A 23166-nucleotide genomic window follows, 5' to 3' on the forward strand; every position below is an offset into this window, starting at 1 on the left:
CATTCATTCACTCGTGCATTCATTCACTCATTCCACACACATTTATTGAGCACCTGGTGTGTGCCAGGCTCTTTCGGTCAGTAGGGAAGACACCTGGGTGAATAAGGAAGGAACTGGAGGAGGTGCTGCAGTGACCGAGTGCAGGGGCCTGAGGCCAGCAGGTGTCCTGTGAAAAGAATGGCCCAGACCCGGGCTCCCAGACTGGGGATCATGTTATCATCTGCAGAGCAAAATCACTGCCTGAACACACACGTGCCGACCAGCCAAGCACACAGAGGCCCAGGGTTTCTGCTGGCATCTCCGTGAAGGGGCAGTTTGGCACCAGGGCCAAGCGTGCACACTGTGGACTCCTGTGCTGGGCGCGGACGGCATCCGAGTTGTGTCAGGAGATCCCTCCTCATTCCCAGACCTCCCCCCAGAGATTCTCCCCTCTGCCCACACTCAGAGAGACGCGAGAGCTCAGAGGTAGAGGGAGATGCCGCGTGTCTTCGCTGTGCTCGGAGCCGGTGCCAGCGCACGCCTCCCCCGCCCAGGCAGCCGGGGACACGCGGGCTTCCTTCCTCACCGTGGGCTCGGCGGCGCCGCCCTCCTCAGAACCACACCCGGCTGTTCCATAGAATTTTCGAGATGGGCTTCACAGGCACATCCCTCTCTCCCATTGCACCAGACACTCACTGAGGTGCTTACCAAGTTGCGATAACTTGAGGGAGTCACGTTACCCGTCTGGGCCTCAGTTTCCCCTCCTGTGAAACGAGGGGGTTGAACTTAAGGGTCCCTCTGGTTTTCTCCAACGGTCAGATCTGTCTTCTGCACGTCCAGGGCCGCAGTAGCATCAAAAAGCTTTAATGGTGGGACGGAAAAGAAAGGAGCCTGCGGGTTTGGAGGGGGAGGGTTCTGCACGACACAGACCATGATTCTAGGGGGCGTCTGATGGGCCGGATCCCGTACTCTGAGTCTATCTGCGGCCCTCTGTGTCTGGCAAGTCCGGTGACGCTGTGGGTCTCCAGCTGGTTCTGCCGATCAGGTGGCAGCTCTTAGGATCTCGGGGCAGGGTGCAGGCGAGGGGGAGGGACCGGGATCGCGTGCTGCCGCTGGGACATGGCCCACAACGGTGGTCTGGGGTAGGACGAAGTATAAATGCTCTCCCTCTCCCCCGGGCCAACCTTGGATGCCAGCCACCTCTGCTTCAGGTGCTCGTGGAGTCCGTAATTTGTAGGGGGCGCTGCAAGAGAAACCAGGGTCTGGATGAACAGGGCTTAGAGGAGTCTGCCCCACCTGGCCACGAGAATGGGGGGGGCCCTGGAGAATTTCCCAGGCTGCTCTATCAGGGACTGGGCCTGGCAAGGCACCAAAGGAAGGGACGGCCTCGCAGGAGAATGTCGGCTTGGGCAGCCCCTGCGAGTCTCAGGGTGGGGCCTGCTCCCCGAGTACTCCAGAAAGACCAGGCACTGCTACAGAAGCCTGGGAGAAGTCAGCCCCATGGCGTGGTTGAGTATGGCCCCGCCAGGTTCTGGGTCATCTTCCCACCCCAGAAGAGAAAGGAGCAGTGTGGGTTGTAAGAGTGATGTCAAGGAGAAACCCTTGTCACACAGTGACAAGCAGCTCACTCTCTGACTCATTTCCCTCTGCATCAGAAGTAGGATTGCAAAGACATGGCATTGCTCTGTGTCCTCATTAGGGTCAGGGTGGCTTGAATGTAAACCGGATCAATGCACTGCCCTACAAAAATCCTCTTGGAGGGTCTTGGAATCGTGGGTTGGACAAAATCCACTCCCTTTGTGGTACCCTGTAAGTTCCTATGTGGTTCTCCTCCACTCCTGCCTTAGAACTTTTTCGCTTACTGCTTCCTCCCCTGGAATGCTCTTCCCCCCAATCCCTGCATGGCTCCCTCCTTCTCAGCTCAACTATCCCCTCAAGAAAGACCACTGGACATCAACCCTAGGAGGAATTTGTGAACCAAAGAAGGTTCACAAGTACCCCACCTTACTTTCTATCCATAACCCATTTCTTTCCTTGGCACATATCCCTGTCTGAAATTATCTTGTTTACTCATGCATAAGTTCTCTAATTGGTTCGTGGTGGTTTATCTGTCTCCCCAGATGGAATGTCAACTTCCCAAGGGCAGAAATTCCTCAGTGTTTATCATTGCTGCCTCCCAGGTGCTACAGCAGGGAATCCCACCTGGGAAATAGTCCGTCACTATTTATGGAGTGAATAGGACTGGTAGGGACTGTGCAGCAATGTTGCTCCCTGCCACCTGTGCTCCAGGTAAACCTGCCACCCCAGTGCACAGGTGAGGATGTCACAACACAGCCAGGATTATCCTGTGTCAAGGGGAGAGGGCAGGCGGCAGTCCTGAGGGGCAGATAGGACTCATTGCCCCATAATTTCATCCTGCTGCTCTCCTGGAGCCAGGGTAGCTCGGGTGGCTCTCTCTGCATGCGGCAGGCTAGCCGCAGCCCTGTGCATTTGTGGACCCTTTACCGACCAACACAGAGGAAAATCCCGAATCATAAAAGTACCAAGAAGGGGGAAGTCGGACTTCTCTGGTAGCCACAGCAACTTGTGCCTATTCCAGGAGCGAAGGGGAGGCAGGCCCGGGTTGTAATTGTGCCGGTTGTAGTGGTCGTCGTAGGTGCTGATGAGATGGCGGTGCGAGGGCTCCTGGTGGTGGGTGATCAGGTGTTTGTATGGAAGCCCCTGGGAGGACAGACACGGTGGGCACGTTAGCAACGGGAGCGAGGCATCCACCTGGCCGTGGGTGGAGACAGGAGCTGCCCACCACGGGGGTCTGTGGTGCTGCTGGAGAGGGCCCTCCACAGGCTGGCAGTTTGTCCCACCCTGGTGCAGCCCACTTTTGAGCTGGCTGCAGTCATTCTGTGTACGACCGGCCCCCAGACTATGCCAAGCCAATGCATCCCACAGTGAGCTATGGCGGGACATTAAAGTGAAAGTCAGGACACCTTGCTAAATGGGAAGAGTCAGAGCCACCTCCCTGTGTGCTCTTGTGCTCCAAAATTACACCCTGATTTGTCTCGAGTCTCATCCATCCAAGTGCCTCCTTCCCAGGCAAGCAGAGGGTGGTGCAGACCAGCCCTAGATTTCAATCAGTGACTGTGGGAAGAATCAGAGAGCTCCATAAATCACCTTCTCTTGCAAAGGATTTACGGCTCCCTCGGCTGGAAACTAGCAGAGTGATTTCTTTGGTGGGGAGTTATTTACAAGGAGAAGAAAACCATGTTCTTCTTACTCTGGGATGTTTGCCTGAATCGGTGCTTTTCCTAAGAAAATCCTCTTGGGCCTGGAAGGGAATCCGGGGAACTGCGCTGATTTACAAGGGAGGATGATGCTGATTTCCATGCTTGTCCTCTTGTCTGGCGCAGACAGGGCGGTCTGTCTGCTGTGTCAGGAGGTGCCGGCTGCACCCAATATTTCAAGTGGTGCTTCCATAAATAAGTCAGATCACAATGCCAGGGTGAGACCGAGGGGGTGGGCACAGACGTTAAGCAGGGTTCCCAAGATCTGCTGCCCCAGGAACCCCGCAGGGTATGTCCAGTGGCCAGGAAAGTGAGTTGGAGGGTTTCCCACCAGCAGAGGAAAGTGCTGAGGAGGCATCGCGTCAGGGAGAGGGGAGAGGCCAAGAAGGAGTTTCTTTCTGTTTCTCTTGGTTTGGGCGCGGCCCTGCTGCCTTGATCGTGTACCTGGGATTTGTCTTTGATCAGGCGTGGTGAGGCCACGGACATGGAGACGTTGCCTTTGGAAGAAGAGTTGGTTACTTACAGCTCCCCGAGGAGGGGCACACCATGCCACACGGGGACACACGAGGGGGCAGAGGGGCAAGGGGGGTGCGGGGCTCAGAGCCTTCGTTGTGGTTTCCATGAGCACCATGGGCAGGGCAGGGCAGGCAGCTGGAGCAGGCCTAGGATTGGGCTCTGGGGTACAGGGGTGGTCTCTCGTTGTCCGGTACTTGGCCCTGGAGTGATTCAAGGCAGGGGAATATCGGCTTGGTGTGTGAGAGTTAGAGAAAGGAGGTGGCTGGGATATGGGCTTTGGAGTCGTCTGTGCCTAAGAAGGAGGAGTGAGGTGGGCGCGGGAGCTGGAGGAGGAAGCTGTCCAGGGGAGGCGTGCGGAATGAAAGAAACGTAACCGTTGGCAGAGTTAACACAGTGCCGTGTCCGGGCCCCAGCGCAGAGCGGGCAGTTTGAACAGAATCCTTAGAAACGAATATCCAGTTGTTGGGTCCTCGGCCGATCTGCAGAGCAGCGACACTCTCGTTCCCTCACCACAAGCCAGGTGTCTCGGAAAAGGCGCTCACCACCTCTGGGCACCGAGCTGAGTGATCTCTTGGGTCTCTTCAAGCTCTCAAATGCTCTAATTCTGAAAGACGTCTGCCACCTTACTCTGGGCCCACCTGCTCCCACCCTGGGTCTACCCTGCTGTAGGGTCAGGCGGGGTCGGGGTGGGGAGACAGAAATTGCTTCTGACAGCAGCAGGCTGGCAAAAGGAGCAAGTCCCAGAGTGTGGTGGGCACAGAGCAGAGCTGTGCACCTGGTGGCTGAGCACCTGCAAGCTTGCTGTCCCTGGGGTGGGTGCACCTGGTGGGAGGGACCCACAGGGGTTGAGGGAGGAGGGGGCTCTCCCTGCTGCTCCTGGAAGCGCCAGGATCTCAGAGCCTCGGCCACTGAGTTAGCAAATGTCTCGAATGCCCCTCCTTGGTGTGGAGGGTGGAGAATGTCCTGAGGTTACAGTGCCCTGCTCCCTGCCCCGGACACCTGGGACACAATGACATGCACAAACACGTGCCCAGTCAGTAACGAGTGACCCTCGACTCTGCATACAAAGGAACGGGAAGCCGGAGCGCAGGCAGCACAGACACTGTCTGTCCAAACGTCACCTCCTGCTTGTGGGATACCTTGGTGACTGCTCACAACATTCACCTGAATTCGACATTTACCTTCTTCTCATTCTCTGCCTGTTTCCTGTTGGAAGAGTGTGACCCAGGGGCTGGGATACCGGTGTGGGGAGACGCCACCGGCTTGAGATTAAACACACCACCAGCTCACACAGGTAATTATGGGTTAATGCTCCCGGCAGCCCTGGGCGGGTACTAGCAAGACCACTTTAGTTTTCCCAAGAGGGTACTAGGCCTGGAAGCTGGCTGGCGTCCCCCGAGTTTTGGGAGGGGCCCAGGCCTGAGTGTCACTCGCCGCTCCCCCTTACCTCGATTCTCTTCTTGCTATACCACCGGGAGATCTGGTCCGGTCTGTGGCCTGGGAAGGGGACGTACTCTTTTCTGTGAAGGGACTGCGGTGTCTTCTCAGTGGCTTTGGTGAACTGAAAAAGACCAAATACCCAGGAGAACCTCTGAGATGCTGCTTCTCAAACTTTTGCCAGGTACCCTTATCTCCTGGGCCATTGGAATATTGGCAGAGAAAGGGTAAACGCACACCCCAGGACACCCTGCACGACACAAGAAAGGCGTGTGCTCGGGTGGCCGCCCGGCATCCAGGGGAAAAGCTGAGATTGGCTGCGGGGCCACCTGCTCGTGGTCCACACCTGTTTCCTTCCTCCACTTCTCTCTCTCTCCTCTGTCCTACCTGCACTCTCCCTTTGTTTTTCTTCTTTATTCTTCACTCTTTCCAACTCCACTCTCCCATTTTTTTTTTCATTATATTTTGTTTTCTAATTGGTTTTCTTAAAATTTATTATGCTAAAATATATTCAACATAAAATTTACCGTTTTAGCCATTTTTAAGTATACGGTTCAGTGGCATTAAGTACATTCACACTGTTGTGCAACCACCAGCACCATCCCTTTCCAAAACTATCTTTGTCTTGCAAAACTGCAGCTCCATACGTATTAAACGCCAGCTCCCCGTTCTCTCCCCAGCCTCTGGCAACCGTCATTCCACTTGCCTTCTCTATGAATTTGCCTAGTATGGGTACCTCACAGAAGTGGAATCACACAAAATTTGTCCTTTTATATGTCTGGCTTATTTCACTTAGCATAATGTCTTCAGGATTCATCCATGTGGTAGCATGTGTCAGACTTTTCTTCCTTTCTGAGGCTGAGTTATATTCCATTGTATGCACGTGCCACATGTTGTTTATCCATTCACCCATCAGTGGGCACTAGGGTTGCATCCACGTTTTGGCTACTGTGAATAATGTTACTATGAATGGGGGCATACAAATATTAATATCTTTTTGAGTCTCTGCTCTTGGTTATTTTGGGTACACACTCAGAGGTGGAATTGCTGGATCATATGGTAATTCTATGCTTAATTTTTTAAGGAACTGACGTACTGTTTTCCACAGTGGCTGCACCATTTTCCATTCCCGCTGACAATGCACAAGAGTTTCAATTTTTTCACATCCTCATCAATTCTTGTTATTTTTTATTTTTTGATAATAGCCATCCTAATGGGTGTTAAATGGTATCTTGTTGTGGTTTTGATTTGCATTTCCCTAATGATTAATGACGTTGAATATTTTTGCATGTGTTTATTGGCCATTTGTATATCTTCTTTGGAGAAAGGTCTATTCAAGTCCTTCGTTCATTTTTTAATCAGGTTGTTTGTTTTTTTGTTGTTGAGTTGTAGGAGTTCTTTATATATTCTGAGTATTAATCTCTTATCAGATCTATGATTTGCAAATATTTTATCCCATCTCATTGGTTGCCATTTTACTCTGTTGACAGCATCCTTTGATGCACAAAAGTTTTTTATTTTCTGACTCGTTTTATGAGGCCAGCATTACCCTGATACCAAAGAAAGACAAACACATCACAACAAAACTACAGACTAATATTCCTTATGAATACTGGTACAACAATCCTCAGGAAATTAGTAGAAAACTGAATTCAAAAGTACATTAAAAGGATTATATACCATGACCAAGTGAGATTTATTCCTCAAATACAAGAATAGTTCAGGCCAGGCACGGTGGCTCACGCCTGTAATCCTAGCACTCTGGGAGGCCGAGGCGGGAGGATCACTTGAGCTCAGGAGTTCGAGACCAGTCTGAGCAAGAGTGAGACTCCGTCTCTACTAAAAAAAATAGAAAGAAATTAGGGGGCCAACTAAAAATATATATAGAAAAAATTAGCCAGGCATGGTGGCGCATGCCTGTAGTCCCAGCTACTCGCGAGGCTGAGGCAGGAGTATCGCCTGAGCCCAGGAATTGGAGGTTGCTGTGAGCTAGGCTGATGCCACGGCACTCTAGCCCGGGCAACAGAGTGAAATTCTGTCTCAAAAAAAAAAAATAGTTCAACATATGAAAATTGGTCAATGTATTAGAATGAAAGAGGAAAAAACCCCACATGATCATCTTAATTGATGTAGAAAAACCTAAACATTTGTACCCCCATAATATGCTGAAATAAAAATAAATAAATAAATAAAAAGGTATCATTTGAAATTTTGACAAAATTCAACTCCTTTTCATGATAAAAGTACTCAACAAACTAGGAATGGAAGGAAACTACCTAAACATAATAAAGACCACATATGAAAAACCCACAGCTTTTCCTTTGAGATTAGGAATAAGATAAGGATGCCTGCTTTTGCCACTTCTGTTCAACATAGTACTGGAAGTTCTAGCCAGAGCAATTAGGAAAGAGAAAGAAAAACATCCAAATTGGAAAGGAACAGATAAAATTATCACTTTTTGTAGATGGCATCATTTTATATGTAGAAAACCTTAAAGATCATATACACACACAATTAGAATACATGAATTCAGCACAGTTGCAGGATACAAAATCAACACGCACAACAAAAATAAGTTGTGTTTCTAAACACTAACAATGAATTCTGAAAAGGAAATTAAGAAAACAATTCTATTCACAATAACATCAAAAAGAATAAAATACTTATGAATAGACTTAGCTGAAGAGACCAGATTGCGGAACCAGTGCCAGAGAGCAGCAGCACGTCCCTGGACATGCATACAGGAAGTGCCACACCTGCCTCAGTGGGTACTGGGAAGGGCCTCGCCAAGGACAGCAGATGTGCTTCAAACCAAGGTGCAAAGGAATGGGAGACAGGAAATATCCAGATGCCTAGAAAAACGCTCCACTGAGAACAGTTCTAGAGGCACAATTATAGTTATACCCCTGCTATGGCGTTTTCAAGATATAATGGGGACTGTGATGATTGCTTGAGTGTAACTCCCCTATGCACAGAGACCCTAAGGCCACATCCTTAAGCCACAACCATCTGCTGCCCCCCATAGGGGAACTTCACTCCTACCTCTCCCGTGGGTCCTCCCACTGAGCCTTCTGCCCACCCCCGCCCCCTTACCTTCCTCCTCTCTTCCACCCAGTTTCCAGTGAGCACTTTGGTTGAATACTTGGTCTCGATCTGCCAGCTTGGAGTAGAGAATGACTGGGGATTTATTGCAGTCGAAAGCATGCTAAGGATTTGCCCCCACGTTTCTTTGACTCCACACAGTTTAAGGTTTCAGGGGCAGGGGGAGGTGTTAGGAAGCTGCTGAGTTTGGGTGCCCTTTTTTCTTCCCCGCTGCTCTCCTGAGTGGGGAGTAGCTGACACCCTGATGACTTCATGGAATGAAACAGCTGAGAGTCCACTTTCACCCTCCAGGGAGAGGTGACGTGATGTTGGACTCTCTACTGTTGACTGTCTCCACGGTGACAGACTCTGGGTATAAACACTCTTCTTCAGGGAGCAGCTGATTCTACAGAAGCAAAACTGACCCTATAAAAACAAGTCAAACCGACAGCCACCACCCTAAAAATGGTAGCCAGAAGGACCTGGTTTCTGTGTCATCTTCCCAGGACAATCATCATCCTTGCTGCGCACGTTTTTACAATGGGGGTGAGTAGAATTCTACTGCTATTTAAGGAATGCTGATCAACGTGCTTATCCCATGCTAAGAAATTTATATGCATGTATTCAACCTGTTTAATCCTCACGGCAACCCTCTGAGGCAGATGCCGTTATTATACCCATTTCACAGAGGAGGACACTGAAGCAAAGAGAGATTAAGTAGCTACCTAAGGTCCTGTAGCTACCATGTGGGAGTGCAGGGGCTTGAATCTACTCTGACTCAGGCCTAAACCACTGGGCTTCACTCCCTACCTGTCTGCTACTTTGACTAAGGGGCTTCCGTAAAGAATCCTGTCTTTGTGCTCACACTGGTACAATATGGTTCCTTCCATCAGTCTTCATTCATTCAGTCCAAGATTATTTTGAGATAGGGAACCTGCAGGCCCTGCTCAATAAAGAGTCAGGAGACCAGAACCAAGGTCTCTGATAAAATAGGAGGCAGTGAAGAAACCAGCCAAAACCAGCCAGAGCCAAGATGGCCATGAAAACCCTCAGGTTACCCTCGATGCTCATTAATGCATTAGCTACTGAAAGAAACTCCTGCCAGGGCTATGACAGTTTGCGAGTGCCATGACAACTCCCAGAAGTCACCCTGTACGCTTTAAAAAGGGTGAGGAACACTCAGTTCCAGGAACTCCCCACCCCTTTCTCAGAAATCTTATAATTCTCCCTCTGCTTAACATAAAATTAAATAAAGTGTATAAAATAACACCCTAGAAACTCACCAAGTGCTACTCTCCGTTGCTCTGGGAGATAGCTGCTGCTCTGTCTGTGGGGCAGCCACCTTTTTTTTTCTTTTCCTCCTCAGTAAAACACTTCAATGTATTTTGCAAATACGTTTAATGTCTGGACTGCTAAAAGACAGCTGGATTCTCCTTTCTCCTGTGTGCAACCTGTTGTGATACGTTGTTTCGTCTATAGGACAAAGTCTGGCCTCACACAGATATGTAGTTAGAAGAAAGAGAAGTATTTAAATAGCCTCTGTAGCTAATTACGGATATTCTTTGTGATGTTGTGATATAATAAGAAATATATAATTGGGCTTTGTCCCCAGGTCCTGGCACAGAGCTCATAAAACCCTTGGAATTTCCTGAGTGATGGGGGGAGAGGAGCATCTTTTGTTATTCATAACAAACTTCTTTCAGCTGTACCTGAGTTTATGAAAATCAGGTGACTGTTGGTGATAACCAAGATGGTGGCTGGTTGCCAGCGGAACCAACCACATGATTAGAAGGTTGGAACTTCCAGCCCCAGCCTCTGACCTCATGGAGAGGACAGAGCTTAGAGATTGAGTCCATCACCAAGGCCAATGATTTAATCAATCATGTCTGCATAATAAACCTCCATAAAAACCGTAATCAAAGCGGTTTGGAGAGCTTCCAAGTTGACAAACACATCCACGTGCCAGGAGGGTGGCACACCCCAAACTCCACAGGGAGAGAAGTTCCTGTGCTTGGGACCCTCCCAGAGCTCACCCCATGTACCTCTTCATCAGGCTGTTCATTTGTATCCTTTAGAATATCCTTTATAATAAACCAGTAGTAGTGGTAAAGTGTTTCCTTGAGTTCTGTGACCGTTATATTATTGAATATGCGGCGGAGTCGTGGGAACCCCTGATCTGTAGCCAAGTCAGATAGAAGTGTGTGTAACTTGGGGGCCCATGACTTGGGGCTGGCATCTGAAGAGGGGGTAGTCTTGTGGGACTGAGCTTTTAGCCTGTGTGGCCTGTGCTAACTCCCAGCAGTTAGTGGCAGAATTGAATTATTAATAGATTGTAGGACACCCAGTGGTTGTCTGCCGAGAACCAGAGAATTACTTGGTATGGAAAAACCTACATTTGGTGTCAGTAGTGCTGTGAGTAGAAACAGATCATAGCAGTATTATCTTTGAAACCTTGGTAGTCTTTTTTTTTTTTTTTTTTTTTTTTTTTTTTGAGACAGAGTGTCACTTTGTTGCCCGGGCTAGAGTGAGTGCCGTGGCATCAGCCTAGCTCACAGCAACCTCAGACTCCTGGGCTTAAGCGATCCTACTGCCTCAGCCTCCCTAGTAGCTGGGACTACAGGCATGAGCCACCATGCCCGGCTAATTTTTTTGTATATATATTTTTAGTTGGCCAGATAATTTCTTTCTATTTTTAGTAGAGACGGGGTCTCACTCTTGCTCAGGCTGGTCTCGAACTCCTGACCTCGAGCGATCCACCCGCCTCGGCCTCCCAGAGCTAGGATTACAGGCGTGAGCCACCGCGCCCGGCCGAAACCTTGGTAGTCTTTTAAGGTCATAATGTGGAACCTGAAACTACTCAGCAAACTCTTGGAGCTCTGTTACATTAAAATCCACCAGTTGATTTTGTGCTTTGAATACATTTTTTACGCATTGGGGATTTTGGTGGTCTTTGTAGTGGTAATTTGGAAACTATTGGTTTACTGAGCTGTGAAGATCTTCCAAATGTTGATGTGTTTCATCACACAGTATTTTTTAAAAATCACATTTGCTAATGTCTGATATCCACAGAAAAGCATTTACGTATTAGAAAGTCGTCAAGCTCACAGTGGTGGATACACATTTTCTGAAATCCTCGTTTAAAGCTTTCAAGCTCAAAATTTTGTCATTGGCCACAGCTACGCTCTGTTATTTACCTTGAAATGACTTCATTCATTTTCAAGAAAGGTCTGCCAAATATTCACATTTAAATAATCATGGTTTGCCTTCCAGTTATTCTTTCGTGTTTCATTTTAAAAAAAACAAGCCAGCTCATTCAGCTCACAACTCGGGCAACCCTCCCCACGAGCGCTCTTTCTCAACAGCAGTGCTCTGCTCACATCTCCCTCCTCTTTCGTCACACAGGGTGTGAAAGGCAAGATTTAATCAAATTCATCAAAGGACATTCTCAAGTGAAACTAGCTTTTTTCCCTGTGGCTGCGTGGCGGTGAAGCATAAACGACTACTGACACAACCAATGGCACCGCCTGGATTCAGCACAGGCGCTGCAGTTTTACCCGATGTCGCTTTCGTACCATCAGTGCAAGTGTCATTGCTGTGAAGAAAGGCAAACAGCATCTCAGGATTACTATGAAAATACTTTCGACCTTACAGGCCCCCTGAAAGGGTCTTGAGACCTCCAGGGGTCTGTGGATCGAACTTTGAAAACCGCTGCTCTAGCACGTATACCCAGGAGTGGGATTGCTGAGTCAGAGGGTGTGTGTCTTCAATTTGACTAGATAATGCCAATTATTTTCCCAATCCATTTACATTCCCACTACGCGTGTGCAAGTGTTTCCAGTGCGCCACAATTTCCAGACCTTTTCAGCATCCCCCAAAACTTCTGTACCCATCAAGCAGTAATGCCCTATTCTCCCCTTCCCCTAAACCCTTGGCCATCTCTACTCTCCTGTCTGCCCCTATGAATCTGCCTATTCTAGGTCTCTCATGCAATTGTCCTCGAGTCTGTTCTCTTTCACGGAGCGTAATGTTGTCAAGGTCTGTCTCAGTCGTGGCATGTATCGGAGTTTTGTCCCGTTTTATGACTGAATGGTATTTCCATTGTGCGTATTTGCCACGTTTTGTTTTCCATTCGTCTGTCCATGGACGCTGACTTTGTGTTCACCTTTGGCTTTGGGGAGTAATGCCTCTGTGAACGTTGGTGTACAGTTTCTCTTTGAGTCCCTGCTTTCAATTCTTTGGGTTTATACCTGGGAGTGAAATCGGCACCACAAAACTGCTTTCCACCCCATCTGCACCTCGGTCCGTTCCCACCAGCAACGCACGGGGGTTCCTGCTTCTCCACATCCTCACCAGCACTTGTTAATTTCCATTTTTTTTACAATAACCATCCTGATGGGTGTGAAATGATACCTCATTGTGATTTTGATCAGCACTCTCCTAGTGACTCATGATGTTGAGCATCTTTTCATGTGCTTATTGGCCATATGTGTATCTACTTTGGAGAAATGACTATTCAAGTCCTTTGCTCTTTTTTTTATTCTATTTGTTTATTTATTTAGACAGGTCTCACTCTGTTGCCCGGACTGGAATGCAGTGGCGTCACTGTAGTTCACTGTAACCTCAAACTGCTGGGCTCAAGCAATCCTACCTCAGTTTTCCAAGTAGCTGGGACTATAGGTGCATGCTCCCATGCCCAGCTAATTTTTTTTATTTTTTGTAGAAATGGGGTCTTGCTATTTGGCCCAGGCTGGTCTCCAACTGCTGGCCTCAAATGATCCTCCCACCTCTGCCTCCCAAAGTGCTGGGATAACAGGAGTGAGCTTTCTGTTCATGTCTTCCCCCCACAAATTTAATGCCTTTTCCATCTTAACTGAGAACCTATCAGGCATTGTGTAACTTGTTCCGTTTGAGTTGTGACAGCAAAACTAGAAATAGAATAAATTTCTTTTTCCTTCTTCACAATTTCACAAACAGAAGATTCATTCTTACCGTAGATCTTACCAACCTCAGCACATGATTTTTTTCTCCTCTCCTATTAAGTTGGGAACTTTCACCTTTTCACTTAAAGGAAGCGCTTGACAGCTTCTCTCCGGTGTGTCTGAAATGCCAGCATCGCTACACTTGCGCTTTGGGGCCATTGAAGGAAATTAGAAATATTTCACCCTAAGATATATTTCTCTGACATATTTTGAAATGGTTGCCCTGCCATGAGCCTCACAGATGGAAATAAAACTGCAAAGCTGTCTTCTGTGTGGGGAAATTTAAATCTGCAGAGAATCTGCATGAATACAGCCAGGCCTATCCTCACCTGTTCTGGGAAAGGTTAACTGAGAGTCTGACACATTCAAAGGTCTGAAGAGAAACATTTAGCGGCTGCTCTCTCTGAGGGCGGCTGCCAGTCACTGTTCCTTTACACAGCAAGACCACCCTTGCTAGCGATTTGAGCCTCCTGCTTCCTCCCTCCCAAAAACCTGCTTTACTGCTTCGGAGCCCCCGGGCTTTAAAAACCTCTTGCATTGTTGAGCAGTTGAATCTGCATTCTGAGGGTTACCATGTAAACACATTAAATAAATTTGTATCTTTTTCCTCCTGTTAATCAATCTGCCTCATGCCAGTGACATTTCAGCAAACCTTTATGGCACCAGGGCCTTTGATCCCGGCACCAACATGAGGTAAAATAAGGGTTACCTGCACATAAGCACTGCGGTACCGTGACAGTAGGGCTGACCGCCGGGAAGGTCACTGAGTGACTAGTAGGTGGGTGGTGTAGACAGCGTGGATGTGCTGGACAAAGGAAAGATTCACATCCCGGGGGGCAGAGGATTTGATCACACGACTCAGAATGGGATGCAATTGAAAACTTATGAGAAGTGTTTATTTCTGGAATTTTCCATTTAATATTTTCAGACTGCGGTTGACCATGGGTGATGGAAACGCATGAAAAAATTCAAGCGAACCTGCAGATGTGGGGAGGACTACTGTACCTACGGTACCTCGAGCGATCCCAGAGTGCTAGGACTACAGGCATGAGCCACCGCACCCGGCCTTCAGTAATGGATTTAAAAGATGCTTTCTTTTACATTCCTCTTGCTCCCAAATCCCAAGAAGTATTTGCTTTAGCATGGGAAGACTTAAAGTATAAAGCCAAATGCCAGTACTGCTGGACTGACCTTCAGAAGTTTAAAAACTCCCCACAATTTACAGAAAAATGTTGACCAGAGATTTGAGGGAAATGTTTTTGGGGAAGGGAATGACTCTATAGTATGCAGACGATATCCTGATGTCCAGGGAGGCTGAAGCTGAATCAAGGCGACATGCCACAGCTGTGCTAAACTCACTGGCTCACAAAGGATATCAAGCATCGCTGAAAACACTCAGGTCTCACTTCCCACTGTCAAATGCTTGGGGTTTGAATTGTCTCTGGGAACTTGGAACCCCCTTTCAGATTGGAGAGCGGCTGTAAATAGAATAGCAGTCCCTGCCTCCCCCAAGCAGTCGTGAGGATTCTTGGGTATGGCTGGGTTTGGCTGGATTTAGATTGGATTTAGATTCCTAACTTCAGGCTAATAGCAAAACCCCTCTACAAAGCCTTAAAAGGGGAAGAAAAAAAAAAAAAAACCACTAACTTGGACCAAGGGATGCCACAGGCTCTGTAGACTATTTTTTTTTTTTTTTTTTTTTTGAGACAGAGTCTCACTCTGTTGCCTGAGCTAGAGTGCTATGGCGTCAGCCCAGCTCACAGCAACCTCACAGTCCTGGGCTCAAGCGATCCTCCTGCCTCAGCCTCCCGAGTGGCTGGGACTACAGGCACACACCACCATGCCCAGCTAATTTTTTTCTATGTATTTTTAGTTGTCCAGCTAATTTCTTTTGTTTTTTTTATTTCAGCTCATTATGGGGGTACAAAGTTCAGGTTATATATATTGCCCATGCCCCCGCATCCCCCCGAATCTGAGCTTCAAGCATGTCCATTCCCTAGACAGTGCTCATCGCACTCATCACGTAGGTATGTACCCATCCCCTCCCCCCACCCCCCCACCTCTGTCCGATACCCAATTGGTGTTATTCCCAAATGTGCTTTCTATATTTTTTTTAGTAGAGACAGGGTCTGGCTCTTGCTCAGGCTGGTCTCGAACTCCTGAGCTCAAACCATCTGCCTGCCGTCCCAGAATGCTAGGATTACAGGCCCTGGCCAGGACACTTCAATCAGAATAAACAAACAACATCCTAAGCACAAGGTTCTAAGTCCTGCCTGGTTCTAACAATGACAGGAAAATGGAAGCTCACAGGTAGCTAAACATTCAAATTGTCTAGATTTGGCAGACATTTGTCAAAGGTGTTAAAAGGCTCAACACATTTGATCAAAACAGAATCACAGGTTATTGTAAAATAATAGCAATTCACTTAACCAAGAGTGGTAATCAGAACACTTTAAAAGCAATACAGAAAAAAACCTTAATTTTTTAAAGCTCAGTTTTCCTGAGTAACCAAAAACCTAACAAGGACAACATAGGAATCATCTTGACAAAACATAAAATCTTTGTTTCTTAGGCCAGTTACCAAAAAGTAAAGAAAAACCTTCTTTAGTGCAATTGTTTTTACTTATGGGAAACACATCTAGACAACTTGGAAGATAAACCTCATGAAAAGGTACCGGTGTTACCGAAAGCTCAGCCACTTGTCCACGAGGCCTAAGAAGAACAAGGACAAGCAGTTTGAGGACGAAGGAGAGTCTACTTTGCTGACAAAGGAGGAAAAATGGTAGACCTTCTCATCTTAAAATCCCAAATGTCCTGAACATAGGCAGAAATAAGGAGCTTTTAAAGGGAGAGTTCTCAGCTTCAGGCAATTACTGTGGTTAACTGTTCTAATCGTCCCATCTGGGCCAAAACCAAAGCCTGTGCACTCTGCCAGCCGCCCACCTGGGGGGCTGGCGCCACCTGGGCGTTTTAACAAAAGACTTAACCTTCCTCAAGGATGCAGGCCAGGCTGCAGGTCCCAAAAGAGTGAGGGAAGTTTTAAAAAGACAGAAAATCTTTCTGCCCTTTTTTTTCCCCCAGGCCAGTCCCTCTGTCACCCCAGCATTTAGTATACCTGAGAAGAGTGTGTCCAGGGTCATGAGTGAACGTTACATTATAAAGGAAACCAGAAACTAGAAAACTAATACACAACTCTTAGTAACAGCACAGGAAGATTTTTTTGACCATATTGAACAATTCAGACATATCAAGAAGCTAAGAAAAAAACATTGCTTTTCAGACCTTTAAGGCAAACGTTTCAGCATCATACCTTAACAGCAGACTGAGAGACTTAGAAGCAGGGTGGGCTTAGTGACAGGAGCTGATGGAAAGGTTGAAGGAGAGGAGAGGGTCGTCATCGCAGGCCTTCTCAGGGGGAGGGAAAACAGAAGGCAGCAAGACACAGCAAAGAGAGTCAAACTTCTGAGACACAGATCTGAGAAGTTTCAAAAGAAGTAGATTATAAAATTAGAATTAAAACCGCTTGTAATTATATTAAGAACAAACTAATATTTTAAAAGAAACTGGTTTCAACCTAAAATGTTTCCTTTTAATTACAGCCAACTTGATCACATACAAAATTCCTTTATAAATTTTTATAACTTATATAAACCATCTATGACATGCTTGGACTTTTTGCTTTATCCTAAATAACTGATTATTTTACTTTATTTTTCGTTTTGTTTGTGTTTTTTTTTTTAATTTTTTAGGGCTTTGTGAAGGAACAATCATTTTACTTTAGGACCAAAAAATTGACCATATAAGATCTCTTTCATATAAAATTATTTTCTTTTCTGTTTAACCTTATTTGTCAAAATGTATTTTTATATTTATAACTTTCTTCACATCTCCCTCTCCTACTTAACTGAGTTTTTCTCTTGCTTTATGGAAACCTTTAAATAACCTCCAAAGTAAACAAAATTATTTTTTTAATAAAGAGTAGCAATTCATGCCCATTTTTTCCATAAAAACATATCAAATATATTTATTTTTGCCTCACTTTATATACAGTATCACATATATTAACCTGAAATTTTAACTCCTAATAACCGAAACCTTAGTGAAAACCTAGGAAGCAAGAAATCTTGAATTGTCTGTCATAAGTATTTATCTTATTTACCTAATTTATTTTAGCACTTTACTTAGATTCTAGTTATTGTTTCAGGTTATTTTCCTGTTAACCATTTTTATAGCCTGTGAATATTAGTTATACAACTAATGTGAATTATTGTGCCCTCAGTAACTCATTCACTGTCTTAACATATTTAATATCTAAACATATTTTCATAAACAAAATTGGGGGAAAAGAGAAGGAAAATAATTTTAAAACATAGACCAAGAAACAATCACAAAATATAGTTTTAAATATTACTTTTAAACTTAAAAAAAAATCCACCAAGCTAACAAATGTAAGTATTCCAGTGAGATTTGCTATTCTGAATAATGTAACATCTTTAGGCTCTATAAATACAGTAGAAGTTTTAGAACACAACGTGCTTAAGGATCTAACTAATAAGATCTTTCTAAAATACCAACATCCCAAAGTAAAATTTATTGACATGACATCGCCTGACTGTAGACTGAATAAACCTCTAACATCAATCCTTAGCATCTTAAATAATGACACAAAGTCATAATATTTTTACATAAGGATCAAGATCAAGCTATTTTTAAAACAATCTAGATAGTCTCAAGCCATTTTCCTACTTAAGTGCAAATTTGAGTACACAGAATACTTCCAGAGAGTAAGATTGTTTTGAGATTGTCTTTGGATTCTAAGAATAATTACTACACAAAAATTAACAGTTCAGGGATTCTTTATCAAATTTTTTAGGTAAAGGCCTTTGCTATGCAACACAATGTGCACATAACAGGCTAGCTTGCAACCAGTACTCAGAACAAGTCAAGGGTGAGCCGGACCAAAGGGACAACTGAAGCCTCCACTCTGATTTACACTCTTGTAACTCCAGCTCCTAGGGCAGCTTTAAATCCCGAACAGTACTGTTAATACCAGATGATAGAGTGAGTCAGAAACAGATATTTTGTATACATTTCCACAGACAATAAAGTCAATGGAAGAAACTTCCCCTGCAACTAGGATTAAGAGACCAAAACCAAAATATCTTCGTAAATCTTTGACCATAAGTTTCTGTTTTGTGCTATCATTTACTTAGAGTTTCATTTATTCTAATACTGACACTTATTTTTGCTTAGGCTTGCCTACTTTTTACATAATCAAGAACTTTAAAGTTAAACACATGGGTAACTTTGCCATTAACTCAGGAGATTTAGCTGTTTCATTACAACAACAATATTAAGTTAATCTTACTTATCAAAACTCACACAAACACAGATAATTTTCTTTTTGCTGGAAAGTTTAGTTTTCTAAATTTTGTGTCAAACCCTGATACCTTCAAATATAAAATTGACCAGGAAACCCAGGCAAAAATGTATACTGACCTTTTTTTTTTTTTTTTTTTTTTTTGAGACAGAATCTCACTTTGTTGCCCGGGCTAGAGTGAGTGCCGTGGCGTCAGCCTAGCTCACAGCAACCTCAAACTCCTGGGCTTGAGCGATCCTACTGCCTCAGCCTCCCGAGTAGCTGGGACTACAGGCATGCGCCACCATGCCCAGCTAATTTTTTCTATATATATTTTTAGTTGTCCAGCTAATTTATTTCTATTTTTAGTAGAGACGGGGTCCCGCTCAGGCTGGTCTCGAACTCCTGACCTCGAGCGATCCACCCACCTCGGCCTCCCAGAGTTCTAAGATTACAGGCGTGAGCCACCGTGCCCGGCCAATATACTGACCATTTTGAAGACATTTTTGTTGCTATTCTATCAATAACTTTTAACAACCAGCTTATTTACCAAAGACTACAAAATTTACATGAACTTGAAGAACATTGGGGCTTATTTATTTAATTTGTGAGAGCTCCTTTTGTTTATAAGCCAATTCTGGTACCATATAGATATATAATACATGTACATACACAAAACACATCTGAGCGCGCACACACACACACACACACACACACACACACACAAAGTTTCAATAGCTTTTAGCTCAGAACTCCAGCCATGAGTTCCTCTGAAGTTCCACATAAATCTGTGTGCATTGTTTCTGTTTCTCTTTCCCTGGCTAACAGCAGGGGTCCCGGCATCTTGGCCAGGCCGCCTCCTGGATGCAGATGCCTTTCAATCTCCCAGACCTTAGGACAGAGGTGATGTTTAACCTCCCAGACCTTAGACTGCACTTATGATACCATCAACAAGACATTTATTTTATTTACTTATTTACTTTTGGCGACCTGTTCCTACCTTCTAAACAGCACATTTAAAGTAGGCAAAAACAAAATAGAGACAAAGAGCTTAACAGGCTCCACATTTATATGTGACACACCAATACAGACAAACGCTCAACAGAAAGAGAAATTCAAGAGGTTCCGAACAAATGAACTGCAGCTTCACCTAATAAGCCCCGGGAGTGCCAGATCAAAGGTTAGGGTCGTTCCCACTCTCACAATGGCTGGGGGCTCATGCAATGCAAAGCAAACGTGAATTCCCTCAGAATCCCCCAGAGTGAGCGGGGCATCCCCCACTACGCAGTACCTTCAGATAGCACTCAGCCGTCTGGACGCAAATGTCAAGATCCACAGGTCCTGTCTCCTGAGGCCATCACGAGGCCATCACGCATGTGTTGGAGGCCAGTGACAGCAGAGCTGGTGGGAGCTGCCCTCCGGCAAACCCGGCCAGGCAGCTGCTGAAGGAGGCTTTGGATCTCTCCCTGCTCCACAGCCCCCAGACCACGAGCAACACCAGCCCAGACGAGCCCCCATAATTGCTATCAAAGCCACGAAGGGTTTCAGCCTAGGTCTGTTTGCTCATTGCACAAAGATCCAATTATTGAGACAACGAGGATTGCCAAGGAAGGAAGGAATTTTTTAATACCTCTTATCAGGAGAATGAAAGAACCTGCCTCAAATCGTTCTCCCCAACTAACAGAGATCATGGGCTGTTTAAGGAGGGCCCACGTGACTTGGGACAGGTTGTGGTGCAATTGACAAGGGGCCGTATGCATTGGCAGCAGGTGAGTCTTGGCATCAGGGAGTCTGCCTAGGGGCCTTCAGGACTTCCACTCCTTTGTCTTGCAAAAAAATCTACCATTTCTGGGAAACATCTCAGGAGGTCAAGTAATTAGGTAAGGGAGAGGATTATAAAAAATATACAGGGGTCATTGAAATTTGTTCATAGAGCCGGTTACATTGGCGTGCTCTTTTCTGTCCACTTCTTCCCCGGGCTTCCACACCTCAGCAAATCGCACCGCCCTGGCTTCTGCCGGAACCCCTGCGGTCATCCCTTCTCTTCCTGTCCCCACAGCCTCACACCCAAGTTAGATTCCGTATCCCAAACATGTCTGTATCCATCCCTGTTTATTATTCTTTTTTTTTTTTTTTTTTTTTTTTTTTGAGACCAAGTCTCACTCTGTTGCCTGGGCTAGAGTGCCGTGGCGTCAGCCCAGCTCACAGCAACCTCAAACTCCTGGGCTCAAGCAATCCTTCTGCCTCAGCCTCCCAAATAGCTGAGAATACAGGCATGTGCCATCATGCCCGGCTAATTTTTTCTATATATATTTTTAGCTGTCCAAATCATTTCTTTCTATGTTTTAGTAGAGACGGGGTCTTGCTCTTGCTCAGGTCGAACTCCTGACCTCGAGTGATCCTCCCGCCTTGGCCTCCCAGTGTTTATTATTCTTGATCACGCTCCCTTGCTCCTCATCTTCTGGTCGCATTAGAATTTGGAATTACGTTTATTTGTGTTTCTGCTATTTCCTGCCTCTCCAAGGAAATCACACTTCCAGCAAGGGTGGGAACAGATATGACACTCACTATGGTGTCCTGAATGTCCAGCACACACTGGAGCCGCTCAATCAGTAACCGTTGAACAGATGAACAAAGGATGACACATCGACCCGGGGCAGGGCCAGGTGAAGGTGCGTCCTCTTGCCCTTCTGGTTGTGTTGCTGCAGGATGTGGGCAATGGTGGGGATGAGAAAAGCCTGGGACAACATGCCTACCATTTGTGTTCAAAGTTCATTTCTTTGAAACCATCTTTGGCTCAAATCCCTGCAGCTTCTGCAGCCTCTGTCTCCTCTGTGTTACCCCAGGACCCAAACGGCTCATGGCTGCTGGGGAGGGAGAATTCCAGGACCACTGTCAGTTCCGCGTTCACGGATAAGGAAGCAGAAGCTGTGTTTAATGAAGCAATTTGTCCACGTTCAGCCAGCTGGCAAGAGGCCAACAGAGCTGGGATTCAAATCTAATTCAGTTCAAAGCCAGTGTGATTTAAATCCAGTTCAATTCAAATCTGACTCCAAGGCCAAGTTCATCGCTTTTCAGCCTCCCCAGTCCACATATCACAAAGCTGACAGCAACCACCAAACACCTCCCCCTTTGTTTCTCGCACTCACTCACATTTTAGCGATGTCCTACCCTACAGTTGTCAAAAGACCTAGAAGTGCATTCCTGCGAGACAGATTGGGCAAAAATTATTACTCACTGTACAGACAAGAAAGCAGAAGCCTGCCGTGATAGGTGTTTGCCTTATTATTTAAGAATATCCAATTCTACTCTTTAAGAAAAAGAAACACAGAATAGATGAGACTTATAAGAAGTGTGACACATAGCTTGGAAGTAAGTGGGTAGCTTGAGACATAGACAAAACGTGTAGGGCATGTTAAGTACAGGTAGTGAGCAGAGAAGTACTTGGTGACACAGGAATAAATCATACAGTGTGTTGAAAACAGTGAGATGGTGACCATATGAAAGATAGAGTGGATAAATGGAACAAATAAAAGTGCCACTTACAGAAAGAAAGGAACAGAAAGACTAAGTCATGAGTCACGAGCATGCCACGTCTAGATTGACTGCTATATGATCCTAAATTGGTCACCCATTGGTGACACTCAATATGGCCCCATTCTGGCCCTACACGCCCTGTTCCAAGGAATACAGACACAATTCATGGCTATGCAGCAGGCTAATGACTGAGTGACTGCTTGGGCTGTACCCGCCCCTGTCTCTCTCCACTAGCGTAACTGTGTATGTCGGCTCCAGATCCCCTCCATCCTGTTGCCCCCCCTTATTCAGTCTCGACTCCGATCCTCTCAACCACACCAACGGAGAGGAAGGCAGACACAGCAGAGAGGGAGGGCATGTGAATACTGGGTAACCCAGCAAGGAACAGGTATGAACCTTCTACTTATCCTATAGGAGTGAACTCCCTCATCTCGTTTCCCTTGCTTCTTAGTAAGTTTTAAGCAGATTTAAACCTCGAGACTAGACCATCTTAGTCTGGTCTATGAGCCCTTCTCTTCAGCGACCTCCAGAATTTCTTGCCTGTTGGTACTCAGGGCTACTATTCATCAGGGTCATTTCCCACATGGCTGATATTAAACAAAACTGTGACCTAGAAACTTGCCTGTGACCTTCTGCCTCCCTTGTGGTCCTTGTATGTCACCCCCCAGTCACCTGGATTCTCTCCATCAAAGTCTGCCCCTCCCTCGGGTGATGGAACTTTCCTTTCTCTATACACCGTCTTATTTGCCAAAACATATCTGTCTTGTGTCTCATTCCACCTACCATCTTGCTGCTGTCCCCTCTAATTTGAAATTGCAAAGTCAACCTTCAAAACATGTGCTCCTTAGAAATTTACACCTCCAAGTGCTCCCTGTCCAGTCTCAAAGCTTGAGAAACTGTCTCCAACTTGTGATGGCTTCTCTTGCAGCCACTGTCCAGAAACCTGTTAGGATGCGAGTCCCCAGAGGGCCTGGGACTTTCATCTGTTTTGTTGTCAGAT

At 46.0% G+C, this 23166-nt stretch overlaps 1 protein-coding gene across 1 annotated transcript; it reads right to left on the bottom strand.

Annotated features, from left to right (window-relative positions):
- Window positions 1-666: 666 nt before the first annotated feature.
- Window positions 667-8555, bottom strand: CFAP107 (cilia and flagella associated protein 107). The gene is made up of 4 exons (XM_045546082.1): window positions 8304-8555; window positions 5221-5334; window positions 2523-2700; window positions 667-1222 (listed from the first exon to the last, which is right to left on the bottom strand). Exons 1-4 carry the CDS (start codon window positions 8412-8414, stop codon window positions 1035-1037), a joined length of 591 nt encoding a protein of 196 aa, XP_045402038.1. The 5' UTR covers window positions 8415-8555; the 3' UTR covers window positions 667-1034.
- Window positions 8556-23166: the final 14611 nt, after the last annotated feature.

The sequence above is a fragment of the Lemur catta genome, chromosome 3, assembly GCF_020740605.2.
Source record: "Lemur catta isolate mLemCat1 chromosome 3, mLemCat1.pri, whole genome shotgun sequence".
Taxonomy (NCBI): domain Eukaryota; kingdom Metazoa; phylum Chordata; class Mammalia; order Primates; family Lemuridae; genus Lemur; species Lemur catta.

Coding starts and splice junctions, on each gene's coding strand:
- CFAP107 (XM_045546082.1), bottom strand. CDS start 8,414: ATGCTTTCGACTGCAATAAATCCCCAGTCATTCTCTACTCCAAGCTGG. Junction 2,701..5,220: donor ATAGCAAGAAGAGAATCGAG/GTAAGGGGGAGC, acceptor CTGTCCTCCCAG/GGGCTTCCATACAAACACCT. Junction 1,223..2,522: donor GTCCGACTTCCCCCTTCTTG/GTACTTTTATGA, acceptor TTTCTCTTGCAG/CGCCCCCTACAAATTACGGA.